Here is a 13,275-nt window from a genome sequence, read left to right on the forward strand (position 1 = left end):
GTCTGGTAACAAGCCCCCATCCAGGAGCCCACCCAGAATCACCTCAGTAGAACAAGAGATGCTCCTAATGTTCTTATCACTTAGGAAATTACGAGGGTTTTAGGAGCTCTCTGCCAGGAACCAGGGGCAGAGACCAACTACCTATTATCTCACAACCCCTGGCTTCCTTGCTGTTTCCTCTACCAGGAACACTCTTATCCAGATATGCACTCCATATCCAGATATGGCTAACTCCATCTCCTTCAGATTTCAGCCAAAATATCACCTCCTCAATGTGATTTACACTGACTTCTCCACCTGATATTTTATCTAGCCCCCTCCCGTGCCAGGACTTCTAATCTCTCTACCCTGATTTTGTTCTTTTTTCTTTTATCATGGTGCTCATCAGCTTCCATTTACCATTCTACTTTATATATTATTCTGTTTAAATTTTGGTTTTTGTTTGTCTTTTTTTGGGGGGGGGGTGTCAATCCCCACTGGAACATTAGCTCTATGAGGGCAGGGATCTTTGTCTCTTTTCTGTGTGTGTGTGTGGGGGGGACACTTTTGTATCCTGAGCATCAAAAGCTGTCTAGCCTAGAATAGTATTCAATAAACACTCTTGTTTAAGTTCAAAGCTCTTACAAGGTAAATACTTTGAAGCTGCTGGGCTAGTATGCATATCATTTTCAACTTTAATATATATTTCAAAGTTGCTTTTTAAGTGAGTACAGTAATTCATACCCCTACCAACTGTGTATGAGCATTCCATTTTTTTCCACAAATGTTATTGTTAAGGTGTGGGTATGATATGGTTTTAAACTGGCCTTTCCTTAATTACTAATGATTCAGCGTATTTGCCTATGTTTACTGGTCATGCAAGATTCCACCTCTGTGAATTGCCTGTGCACTTTTTTTGTCATTTTTTTTGTTTGGTTGCAGGCTTTTTTCCCCTTATTTATTTATGGATATTCATTATATATTCAGTGTACTGAAACTTTGTTGGTTATACATGTTGCAAATATCTTCTCTCAGTCATTTGCTTAACTTTCCCACTAGTTTCTGGTGTTTTTAAATATAGTTTTAATTTTTAATAAGGCCAAATTTATTTATTATCTATTACTCCTTCACAGTCTATGCATTTTAAAGCAAATCCTGCTCTACTTGAGGTCACAAAGAAATGATCCTAAGTTTTCTTTTAAAAGTATTAAAGTTTTGGGGCACCTGCGTAACTCGGTTGAGCATCCAACTCATGATTTCAGCTCAGGTCACCATCTCAGGGTTGTGGGATGGAGGCCCAAGATGGGCTCCATGTTCAGCAGAGAGTCTCCTTGTCCCTCTCCCTCTGCTCCTACCGTGCTTGTGTTCCCTCTCTCAAATAAATACATAAAATCTTTTTTAAAAAAAAAGTATTAAAGTTTCACTTTTTGACTTTTAAGACTTTACTCTTGGGGCACCTAGGTGGCTCAGTCGGTTAAGTGTCTGCCTTCCACTCAAGTCATGATCTTGGGGTCCCGAGATAGAGCCCCTAGTTGGTCTCCCTGCTCATCAGGAGAGTCTACTTCTCCCTTTCCCTCTGCCTCTACCCCTGCTCATGTGCACGCTCTCTCTCTTTCTCTGTCTCGCTTGGTTGCTCACTCTCTCTCAAATAAATAAAATCTTTAAAAAAAAAAGAAGTAAAATTAAAAAGAACAGTTAATTTCCATGGAACACATTCTTGGGATTTTGCTTGACTTTGCATTTGTATACTAACTTAGGAATATCATAATGACATCTTTATGATACTGAGTCCTTCTATACACAGACATGATATATAACTCCATTACCTACACTTAATAAATAAAAGTTTATAAAATGTTTCCATTAAGGTACCTCATGTATTTCTTCACTCTTGTACTAGCTGTCTTCCCCCCCCATTTTTAAATTTGAGTGTAGCTGACACAGACTGTTACATTAGTTTCAGGTGTACAACATAGTACAACTTTATACATGCGGCTGTGCTTACCACAAGTGTGGCTGCCATGTGTCCCCACACATCACTACTACAATACCATTGACCATATTCTCTGCCTTGTGCCTTTGATTCCCTTCGCTTCTTGATTCCGTAACTGGAAGCAGTACCTCCTACTGCCCTTCACGCAACTGCTGTCTTTTACAATCGTGTTTCCTAACTTGTGCTGGGGATAGGAAATGAAATTGTGATTATACATTTTTAAAAATTACCCCACCTCGGGGCGCCTGGGTGGCTCCGTCAGTTAAGCGTCTGCCTTGGGCTCGGGTCATGATCCCAGGGTCCTGGGATCGAGCCCCGCATCGGGCTCCCTGCTCCGCGGGGAGCCTGGCTCTCCCTCTGCCTGCCGCTCCCCTTGCTTGTGCTCAGTCTCTTTCTGACAAATAAAGAAATAAAATCTTTAAAAAGGTAAAACAAAACAAAACTACACGACCTTGCCATACTCTCTTATTAATCATTATAATTTGAGTATTAGATGAACTTTTCTCTGCAAACAATTCAGCGTGCTGCTTAACAATTATGTATAATTCATGCTTTCGTTACGCAACACAATCAGCTCTAAAACTTAAAATACATTAAAAACAGCAAGACTCCAGGTCTCACCCTCGTCCTCCTTTTCACTCAGTTTCTAACCATTCACCTCTCCCAGGTAACCAATTATTAATTTTCTTACGTATTTTCCCAGGGTTTCTTTCTGACTGCACAGGAAAATACAAGTCCTCTTTCCTTCCTTCTATTTGCCAATGCAGCCAGCTGCAGCCGGAGGTCCCTCGCCGACCGCCGGACACCGGCTTCGCGCCCGCAGCACGGCCAGCGCGCGAGGCGCACAGGTGGCGGGGAGACCACCGAGGGCCGGCCCGGCGGCGGCTAGAGCGGCCCGGGAGTCGTCTGCGCAGCCGCAGCCCGGCCGGGCCGGCCCCGCCCCTGGCGCCGGGCGGCTAGTTTCAGGGCGTGGGGGGGTGTCCACGGAGCGTCCCTCGGGGGCTCCGGGCGCCAGTGCGGCGGCCCTGCGTCTGGCTCGGGGTGCGGAAGTGCCCCCTCCCCTCCCCGGGGCGGCCGTGCCCGCCTCCGGGCTCGGGCCGCCGCCTCCCCGCGTTTGCGGACGGGATACTCGGGTCACACGCACACGCCAGCCGCCAGGATGGGGCCCGCGCAGTTTGGCTCCGTCTGTGGACAAGGTCAGTGGCGAGGTCTCTGAGTTCCCCTGTGGTACTGGACTGGAGCCGCTCTTCGCAGTCGGCCTGCCTCGTTCCATTCCTGCCCCTGCCACGTCCTGGCTGGGTGGCTTTGGGCTGGTCCCTTCACCTCTCTGTGCCTCAGTCGACTGCTCTGTAAAATGGGAAGAATGAGGTCGCCTAACTCACGGGCTTGTGAGCATTCCGCGAGTTACTCTGCGTGAGGCCCCTAAAATAGTGCCAGGCACAGCGTAAGGGCGGTTTCAAGATTTGCCATGATTGGGGCGCCTGGCTGGCTCAGTCGTTAAGCGTCTGCCTTCGGCTCAGGTCATGGTCCCGGGGTCCTGGGATCGAGCCCCGCATCGGGCTCCCCGCTCCGCGGGAGGCCTGCCTCTCCCTCCTCTGCTGCTCCCCCTGCTTGTGTTCCCGCTCTCGCTGGGTCTCTCTCTGTCAATTAAATACGTAAGTAAATAAAATCTTAAAAAAAAGTTTTGCCATGATTATTGCTGTGGTTCTAATTATGACAGCACATTTATTTTTAATGAGTGGTCTTGGCTTTTCTGACGTTTCTTTAAATCTTATCTTTCATCAGTTCTCTTTGTAATGGATGATTTCTCTATTTTAGGAGGGAAAGGAGCCTGTCCCTAAGCAAAGACCCAAACTGGCTTGTGTTGTGTGTTGTGACGCTTAAGCTCCCCAAGGCCTTACAATCTGGGGATGCCTTTTCCTTGGGGCCGCCTGGATTTAGCAGGAGCAAGGATGGTTTTTAACAGTGAAGGTCTAGGGCCCCAGGTGTTATAAATCACGGCCCGGCCCAGTGCTGGACACGTGCCAGTGTTTGAGCTCCAGGAGAGTCCTGAGTCCCAGCCTGATGTATTTCAGGACTTAACTTCTGTGTTTCCACGTGTTACCCTAAGTGTGGGAAACTGAGTTCATACTGACACCGGTAACTCCAATCCAAATTACAGGGTTCACATCAGATTGCTTTTTTCCCTATTTGTAACTCTCTTCTCTGATCATGAGCAACTTTGCTCTCATTCACTTCCATACATTTCCTTATTTGATCAACACTTCCTGTTTATAACAAGTCTCCCAATCCAGTGCCTTCTCACCCCATTCCCTTGGGCTAAAACCCCAAATAGGACAGGTGGTGACACGTGCATGGGGACGTGGAATAGGTGGTGGTGGTTTTCCTGTCATTCCTGCCTCCCCACCACCATGACACCCTCCTCACACCACCTGGGCTCCAAAGTGGCTGAGCTGTGGCGCTCTCCCACCTCCCATGACCCCACCTAAATGCTTTTACGCTGTGTTATTCAGGAAGGAAAGAAGGTCGGATTTTAGTGTGGTTTGTTTTTTTAGATTTTATTTATTTGACAGCAAGAGAGAGCACAAGCAGGGGGAGTGGCAGAGGAAGGGGGAGAAGCAGACTCCCCGCGGAGCAGGGAGCCCGATGCGGGGCTCGATCCCAGGACCCTGGGATCGAGCCCGATGCGGGGCTCGATCCCAGGACCCTGGGATCACGACCTGAGCCGAAGGCAGACGCTTAACGACTGAGCCCCCCAGGTGTCCAGGATTTTAGTTTTTAAATGGGGTGGGAGGAGGGATTTCAAACATCTCAGCATGAACCTCAATATGCCTGTCCCTGAACTTCAACAAATACTGTCTTTTGGCCATTTTCTTTCATTCTTCTATCCCCTTTCTTTCCCTTTCCCTTCTTCCCCTCCCTTCCATCTTTCCTTCCCTCATTCCCCTTTCTTTTACTAAAGAAAACTCCAGCAATCATATCTGTTCACCCGTAAATACAGATGCTTAAGTGTGAATTTCTAACAAGGTCCTTAATGTGATCATAGTCTTACTAGACTCAACAGAATCAACAGTAATTCCTTAATATCACTGTGTTCAAGTTTTCCTAATTATTTGAAATGTCTTTTTTTTTTTTTTAAGATTTTATTTTTAAGTACCCAAAGTGGGTCCGGAACCCATGACTCTGAGATCAAGAGTTGCATGTTCTATGGACTGAGCCAGCCAGGTGCCCCTGAAATACATCTTTTTACAGCTGTTTTTCCCTATTGGATCCAGATATAATTTACCATTTGCATTTCGTTGACTTGTCTACTCAGTCTCTTTTATTTATTTATTTTAAAGATTTTGCTTATCGGAGAGAGGGCATGTGAGCAGGGGAGGCGGGGGAGAAGAAGAGGAAGAGGGAGAAGCAGACTGTGGGCTGAGCGTGGAGACCGTCACAGGGCTCGATCCCAGCACCCGGAGATGGTGCCCTGAGCTGAAGGCAGCCGTGCACCCGACTGAGCCGCCCAGGTGCCCCAACTCAGTCCCTTTTAGTCTATGACAGTTTTCCTTCTCTTCCCCCCCTTTTTTTTTTAAACATTTAGGGAACAGCTTCAGTCTTCTGTCCTATAAAATGTTTCACATTCTAAACTTAGCTGATTGCTTATTTTTAGTATCTTTAAATTACTACTTTTCAAACCCAGCTGCATGTTGGAATCATCTAGAAAAATTTAAGTTATTAAACACCCAGGCATCTCCCCCACAGACTAATAATATAATTGATCTTGGTTCAGCCAAGGTATCAGGATATTTTAAAAGTTCCCTAATGATTCTTATGTGTAGCAAAGTTTGAAAACCTGTAATTTAATTTGCTTTTGTATTTCACCTGTTTGCTGGTATTTGGATCTAGAGACTTGATGACACTGATTCACTGACTTTGGCAGTATTTGTTCACATAACAGTGCCCCAGATCTCCCTGGTAATGTCCTCGACTCGTGGGCCCGAGGGAGGCTGCTAGCACTTGACGGGTTAATAGTGATTTCCCACTTGCAGGCATCTTCTGCAGAGATACAGCTGCCCACTAGAGAGAGGCCCAAGTACCGCCTTGGCCCAGGATGGCTAGAGAATCCAAGGAAGGCACAGCCTTGGACGACCAATCTGCAGAGAACCAGATCGGGCTTCTGGTCGTAAAAGTGGAAGACGAGGCCAGCCCTGTTCAGGGTTCAGAAAACTCCCGCCGGCGCTTCCGGGGCTTCCGCTACCCCGAGGCCGACGGGCCCCGCGAGGCGCTGAGCCGGCTCCGGGAGCTCTGCCGTCAGTGGCTGCGGCCCGAGACGCACAGCAAGGAGCAGATCGTGGAGCTGCTGGTGCTGGAGCAGTTCCTGACCATCCTGCCCGAGGAGCTGCAGGCCCGGGTGCGGGAGCAGCACCCCGAGACCGGGGAGCAGGCGGTGGTGCTCCTGGAGTATTTGCAGAGGCAGCTGGAGGAGCCAGGGCCGCAGGTAGAGGCAAAGGGCTTAGTATCTGAGAGCCGAGCTCTGTCTCTTCCTGAAGCCTCAAGATCGGGGTGAGGGGCGTTTCTGTAAGATCCAGAAGTTCTCAATCTCTTTTTGTATCATGAACCTCTTTGCCCCTCCGGAGAAATCCCTGGACCCCTCCTCATACTAGCATTTTTAAGAACATGAAGGATTACCAAAGAACTCAATTATATGGAAACACGGTTAACAGCATGAAACAAATTAGTGATAAAATTATCTATATGTTCTTTAAAATTAATGCACCAAATAGTAAGACCTAGGGACAGGCCCAGTAACTGGTGGAGTTTCAAAGTTGTTATAAGCATGAATGACTCTTGACAATGTTTGCCTGGCTGTGATGTGGTGTGAAAACATCTGTAATTTCTATTGGTGACTAAGTCCTGTGGCTTATGCCACATTGGTTTGTTGCTTCCATTTACAATGGAAGGAAATGCCAAATTTCTCTTAGAGGCTAGTAAGCATTAAAATACTTTTTTCCTGGACCACTTGGGAAGGAGTCCAAGAACTTCAGGCTCAAAAACACCCCTGCATCTTCTTGCCTCGCCAATCTTTTATGAGATTGTGTCGTCTGTGTACCACCTTGTGAATGTTCCTTCAGAGGACATGTGGCAGAGCGTTCCAAGCACTGACCGGGAGCCCAGGGCTCTGGACTGGGATCTGCTGCCCACCAGCCCTTGAGCAGTCGTTTCAAGGCTCTTAGCTTCAGCCTCCTCATTCTTCACAGAAGTGGTTAAGTCTGAACTGCGTGTGAGAAAGTAACTTGGAAAATGTAGTTTAACTATAAATGTCTAAAAGGAAGCCTGCTTTTCGTGGGGACAGACCATGTACGGGATCCTGAGTTAGGTGATTGTACATATTGTCATCTTATTGGTCCCAAAACCCTGTAAGTGAGAAATGATTGCCCTCACTTTTCAGATAAGAAAAGACACAGTATTCTGAGAACACTAGTTCCCAAAGAGTTTTCACTTAGAGCACAATGTATATAACAAGGGAGCATTGGTAGTGGTTAAGAGCATGGACTCCGGGGTCTCTCTGCCAGACCCCCCATCCTAGCATCACCACTTATTAGCTGGGTGACCTTGGGCAAGTTGCTTCAACTCTGGACCTCCATTTCCTCGTACAAAAATACAGGTAATAATAGTCCCTAGCTCATAGAGTTGTTTTTTTTCTCATAGAATTGTTATCTGCATTCAGTGAATTAATATTCATAAGGCTCTTAGAAACAGTGCCTGGAAAATAGAAAGTTACTAGCACATAGAAAACATAATAGAAGTTTTGATGAATCAATACGTGAATGACTTCCAGGTCCCAGGTGGTGACCAGAGGCAGCTACTCCGTTGCAAGATGGCAGTGTTGACACCAGCTCAGAGGCCATGGAGTACCCAGTTCCAGCCAGTGAAGCCTCTGCTCAAGCACGAATCTCTGGGATCCCAGGCCTCCGCAGATAGAGGTGAGTGTTATCTTCTGGGCAGTGTGAATTCTACAGACTTCATCCAGCTTCATTAAGGATCACCTAATAGGTCCATTGACTGCTACTTTGGCCATCACTGACTGACTCTTAAACAGTGGTGGAAAGCTTTCCTAATCAAGCCCGGACATAATAAAAAGCTAAATAAGTAAAACTTGGTTTGGAAAGAATTGGTTCTCCATTTATTTCACACATAATTGTGAAGGCCTCCTACATGGTAGCCCAGTGTTGTTGGTGAGACAGTACTGGCTGCCACAGAGCTTATGTTCTAGTGGGGACGACAGTAGATAAACACAACAATATAGTTTCAGACAGTGGTAAGTGCGAAGAAGAAAATGACCAGAATCTGTAAAGTCAGTAGGAATGTCCCACAGATTATAGGACTATTGCAAATGAGAGTATAAATCTTCTCAACCCTGGGTCTGTTGTTAAAATAGCATGAATCACTCCACAGGACATGACCATATGTCCCGAACGTGTGTGTGGGTTCCCAGGACACAGCACCAAGACATGGAAGCCGCCACAGTCTTCATTTCTCAACACAGGTTCTAGCCTAAACCAACTGTTCTGGGCCCTTTTTAAAGTCTGCCTCCTGCAGGGAAACCTGAAGTTCTTGCTTTTCTCTCTTGACTCTGAGCAAGTTCTATACAACCAGATGCCTGTGCGTTTCTGGTTCTAGCCTTCTTTGACTCTGGTTTTTCAAAACCAAAGAAGGCCCTTAACAACCACTAAAGGCATTTTAACCAAAATCTTATTTTTCTCCCCCTCCCAAGCAAAATTCAGAGGATCTTCAGATGAAAAGCTTGTTTTATGTTCCTTAAATTCACCATTCCTTCCAAGGATCCTGCCCTTTTTGTATAGTTTTTGTATATTGACAGCACACCACGCCTCTCCAGGCCCTAGGGTTGGAGCTGGTAGGGACCAGGCACTGGGGAACGGAGCACATTCTGTATGAACTTCCTGGCAGGAATTTACTAGCCCAGTTTTTGAACTTGGAATCCACAGGCCAGGGAGGCTGGGTGCCAGGGTCCATCTCATCCAGAGCGTGTTTCCTTCTTAGTTCTCCAGGTTCCTGGGCTGGCCCCGGGAGGGCGCTGCCGACGGGACGCAGTGGTGGCTGCCAGGCTGCCCTCAGAGGCCCAGGTGAGCTGGAGCCCCCCTGTTGTGCATCCTGTGCCCGGCCCTCCCTCCCACCCTACATCCTACACCCATCCAAGTCCTAGATGGGATTTTAATTTTCTCATGTATGCCAGTTTCGTTTGTCATGGTCTAACTTCTTGGTGCCTAGTTAAGAGCCTTTTCCTATTTTATGACTAGCTTGGGTGCTGTACTTCCCACATCCTCCCTACTCCGTCTCTCTGCTCAGCCCCTGCTTCAGTGGGATTTCCTTCAATAAGTACAATTCAGCAAATGCAAGCAGAAGTTTTTGTGATGGTGCTTTTGAAGTGGTTTTTTTTTTTAAAGATTTTATTTATTTATTAGAGAGAGTGCATGAGAAGAGGGGAGAGGCAGAGGGAAAGGGAGAAGCAGGCTCCCCGCTGAGCAGGGAGCCCGATGCGGAGATCATGACCTGAGCTAAAGTTAGAGGTGAGCCACTCAGGCGCCCCAAGTTTTGTGTTTTTTTAATGCTGTTACTAGGGTATAAACACACGGTCTCTGGCTCTCAAGGGAACTTAAAAGTTGAGAGGACAGATGAGCCATGTCCGTTTATCTCAACTAATAGTACAATCCGAACAGTCTCTACTTAAACTGGATTTTACTTTTCTTATCCAGTTCTTCATGTCCTTGAGACTCTGTACAGCCCCCCTTTCTTCCCTGACTGTTCTCACTTCAGACCTACATTTCATTGTATTTTAATAATCATTCATGTCAATGAGCCCCCATCACTACTTTGCTGAAAATCACCCCACGAATCTTCTGAGAGGTTTCGGTTTGGTTCCAGTCCTTTCACTGGGTTGGCCTTTATTTTGTCTAGATACTGACGTGAAGACACTCGTCCTCATGTGTTCGCTGATGGTTTACTTCCATGGTTGTTCTGTTGACCGGGTGAAATAGGTACTAAGGTGCTGCACTGGCGTCGTCTGCAGAGCCTTTAGGGGCACGTTCACTCTCCTGTGCCCCGCTGTGGGCGTGACACTGGGGAAGAGGCGCTAGGTGGGATCGTGTGCCGTTTCAGGGCCTGCTGAAAACGGAAGATGTGGCCCTGGCTTTCTCCCCTGCATGGACACAGCTGGATTCACCTCGGGGGAGCTTCCACAGAGATGAGAGGCAGGAGAACTGTGGCGGCCTGACCCCCCTGGGTAAGACGGAGGGGTGCTGGTTTCTCCTAGGCTTTCGGGGCTTCCTTTATCAGTCAGAACCTACCGGGCTGTGAGAACCTGTTTGAAGTGTTTGCATTCAGAGCCACCATTTCTGAACCCCAGCTCCTACCCACACGTGTGACCAGCTCCTTAACCCCCCTGTGACCTTGCCTCCTTCCCCGTCGGCCAGTGTTCTGGTGAAGTGGGATGCAGCCCATGCAACCCCCAGCACAGGCCTCGCTCCCGGGAGGTGCGCAGTGTTGATCCCCTCCCCGTTGCCAGCCTCGACAGAGGAGAGCTGGGTCCTCTTCAGGAAATGGGCCATGGGCCCACACAGCAGGAGAGCAAGAAGCGGCCTGGAATGGATAGCAGAGCTGACCTAGAGATCAGGGGACAGGGCACAGGGCAACAGCTTGACGCGTCTGGGCTCACGCCGCCCCGTCCGGTACAGTGGGAGCCCCAGCTCACATCTGTCAGCACCGAGGCCAGTCCTTGTCTGGGATCAGAGTGACTGCTCGTATCCCTGATTAGGGGTCACTTTCTGAGTTCCCACTTGCCCCGTTTCTTACAGAACGTGTTGCAAGTCCTTACACTTGCCTGCTTCCTGCTGCCTTCTGCCCAGCCCTCCTAGCGTCCAGCCCCAGGGCAGGGCCCTGCCTTCGTCCCGAGGACTTGGAGCCCCTGTGTCCCCAGCACAGTCCTCACCACCTTCCTCCGCTCCCCGTGTGCGCCCTGCTCCCGATGGCCCCATGCCTGTTCTCCGGTCTCCTTCCTCCCCAGCACCCGTGGTCCCCCATTATTCCACCCTTACCCTTTCATGGAAAGCCTCATCCCAGCGTCTGTGGAACCCTGTGGCAGGGCGTAAGTGACCACGTCTGGCCACTTGTTATTTCAGGTGGTAACATGCAGGCCGGGATCACGGACCTGCCCCCAGATGAGCAACATCCAAGACAAGAGCCTGGGGAAGTACCGTGCCACTTGCGTGAAGACGTTGCCCAGACTCCTGCCTGTCTAGAAGCTGGTGAACAGGAGGGCAGGTTACCAAGAAAGCAGAAAAATGCCACGGGAAGTAGGCGGCACTATTGTCATGAATGTGGAAAGAGTTTTGCTCAGAGTTCGGGCCTGACTAAACACAGGAGAATCCACACTGGTGAGAAACCCTATGAATGTGAAGACTGTGGCAAGACCTTCATCGGGAGCTCTGCCCTTGTCATCCATCAGAGAGTCCACACTGGGGAGAAACCCTATGAGTGTGAAGAATGTGGCAAGGCCTTCAGTCACAGCTCAGACCTTATCAAACACCAGAGAACCCACACTGGGGAGAAGCCCTATGAGTGTGAGGACTGTGGGAAGACCTTCAGCCAGAGCTGCAGCCTCCTAGAACATCACAGAATCCACACGGGGGAGAAACCGTACCAGTGCAGCATGTGTGGTAAAGCTTTCAGGCGGAATTCACACCTCCTGAGACACCAGAGGATCCATGGCGATAGAAACGTGCAGGATCCCGAACGTGGAGAGCTCTGGGAGAGCCAGGGGAGGGCGGAAGGCCAGTGGGGAAACGTCGAGGCCCCCGTGTCTTACAAATGTAACGAGTGTGAGAGAAGTTTCACTCGGAACAGAAGCCTTATCGAACACCAAAAAATCCACACTGGTGAGAAACCCTATCAGTGCGAAACCTGTGGAAAAGGCTTCACCCGGACTTCATACCTTGTTCAACATCAGAGAAGCCACGTCGGAAAAAAAGTCCTATCGCAGTGACCCACGTCCTGTGTGGCAGAGTTCGTGCTCGTTCCTCATTGAACCGAAGCCACCCGCAGCCCTTCCTGACCACAGAAACTGGGCTGGGCTTTACTGACCATTCCCATCACCTTGTGTTAGAAGACGCGGAGTCTGGCTGAGATGGATTCTCTTCTACGTTCTGGAGGGTGGCTGAGGAACAGCTTATTTGATAGGAGGTTACAGGAGAGTTGTCTGGAAGGGGTAGGACCTGAAATGTTTACTCTCACCTACTGGACTGAAACGGGCTTCCAGACTGGCTCACCACCGCCGGCCAGCACTTTATGATGTCTCGTGGGCAGAAGGCTCTGCCTATAAAGAATCCTCCATCAGCTGGTCCGATCCGTGACGTCTTACTTACACTGCCCACTGTGCCTGACCCTGTAGCTCTGGATATGACATCATCTAGACTTCTGAGGAGCTTCTCACCATAGCCTTTTGAGCTTGTGTCTAATTCTGAGGCTCTAGATTCTGAGTTAATCTAGCACATTTTTTGCAGATCACATAAGATTGTCAGGTTGGGGGTGAGGTTACTGTGATAGAAAGAATTCAGATTTCTTGACCAGACTAGGCATTCCAATGTGAATACCTTAGGTTTTTCATCATGAAATCACTGTAAAGGTATGCCAGGCATGGAATGCCATTCTTTAATATTGCTACTCTCTGCAGAGAAAAGATTCCTACGCAGACAGTGTGAAAATTAATCAAATCAGAATAAAATGATAAATTTGCTAATGCTTAGCCTCTTGGTTCTCAGCTTTCGGTCCTCTTGGGCCTAACCATGTGCTCGCTACAGCCACAGACACTATGCTGCCCACAACCCACTCCACTGGAAAGTGTGGTAGACTGAATCACAACTTATGCCTGCTAAGTTCAAACTTCCTTCAGGTCAGTAGATTCATACCAGATATTTAAAGCAAGTATCACGTATGGTTTCAAAACTCCATTATTAGTGTGCAACCATCTTGGTCTTTTTTTTTTTTTTTTTTTAAGGTTTTATTTTATTTTTAAAAGATTTTATTTGGGAGAGAGAGAGAAAGTAAGAGAGCGAGCGCACAAGCTGGGGGGAGAGGCAGAGGGAGAGGGAGAAGCAGACTCCCCCTGAACAGGGAGCCCAACGCAGGGCTCGATCCCAGGACCCTGAGATCATGACCTGAGCCGAAGGCAGACGCTTAACTGACTGAGCCACCCAGGTGCCCTATTTTGGTCTTACATATTAATTTCTAGGTCACCAATGTGG

The 13,275-nt window shown here is 48.3% G+C and overlaps 1 protein-coding gene across 3 annotated transcripts; it reads left to right on the forward strand.

The window, feature by feature from the left end:
* The first annotated feature begins 2,912 nt into the window (after positions 1 to 2,912).
* LOC114199780 (zinc finger protein with KRAB and SCAN domains 4-like) lies at positions 2,913 to 12,770 on the forward strand. Of its 3 annotated transcripts, XM_088024174.1 has the most exons (7): positions 2,913 to 3,168; positions 5,314 to 5,484; positions 6,007 to 6,455; positions 7,797 to 7,941; positions 9,020 to 9,102; positions 10,136 to 10,259; positions 11,155 to 12,770. In XM_088024174.1, the coding sequence occupies exons 3-7, from the start codon at positions 6,069 to 6,071 to the stop codon at positions 12,015 to 12,017; spliced, it is 1,602 nt and encodes a 533-aa protein (XP_087880300.1). In that variant the 5' UTR covers positions 2,913 to 3,168; positions 5,314 to 5,484; positions 6,007 to 6,068; the 3' UTR covers positions 12,018 to 12,770. The 3 variants fall into 3 exon arrangements, with proteins under 3 accessions (XP_087880300.1, XP_027947583.1, XP_027947585.1); XM_028091782.1 differs by lacking the exon at positions 5,314 to 5,484; XM_028091784.1 differs by lacking the exons at positions 5,314 to 5,484; positions 6,007 to 6,455.
* The last annotated feature ends 505 nt before the right edge of the window (positions 12,771 to 13,275 follow it).

The sequence above is a fragment of the Eumetopias jubatus genome, unplaced genomic scaffold (assembly GCF_037043125.1).
Source record: "Eumetopias jubatus isolate StellerSeaLion01/CBP00866 unplaced genomic scaffold, mEumJub1_p1.0 scaffold_6, whole genome shotgun sequence".
Taxonomy (NCBI): domain Eukaryota; kingdom Metazoa; phylum Chordata; class Mammalia; order Carnivora; family Otariidae; genus Eumetopias; species Eumetopias jubatus.

Bases quoted from the DNA above. Each gene is read 5' to 3' on its own strand.
- LOC114199780 (XM_088024174.1), top strand. From the start codon at position 6,069: ATGGCTAGAGAATCCAAGGAAGGCACAGCCTTGGACGACCAATCTGCA. The intron at 6,456-7,796 runs GTAGAGGCAAAG...AATGACTTCCAG, and splicing joins TGGAGGAGCCAGGGCCGCAG to GTCCCAGGTGGTGACCAGAG. The intron at 9,103-10,135 runs GTGAGCTGGAGC...GTGCCGTTTCAG, and splicing joins GGCTGCCCTCAGAGGCCCAG to GGCCTGCTGAAAACGGAAGA.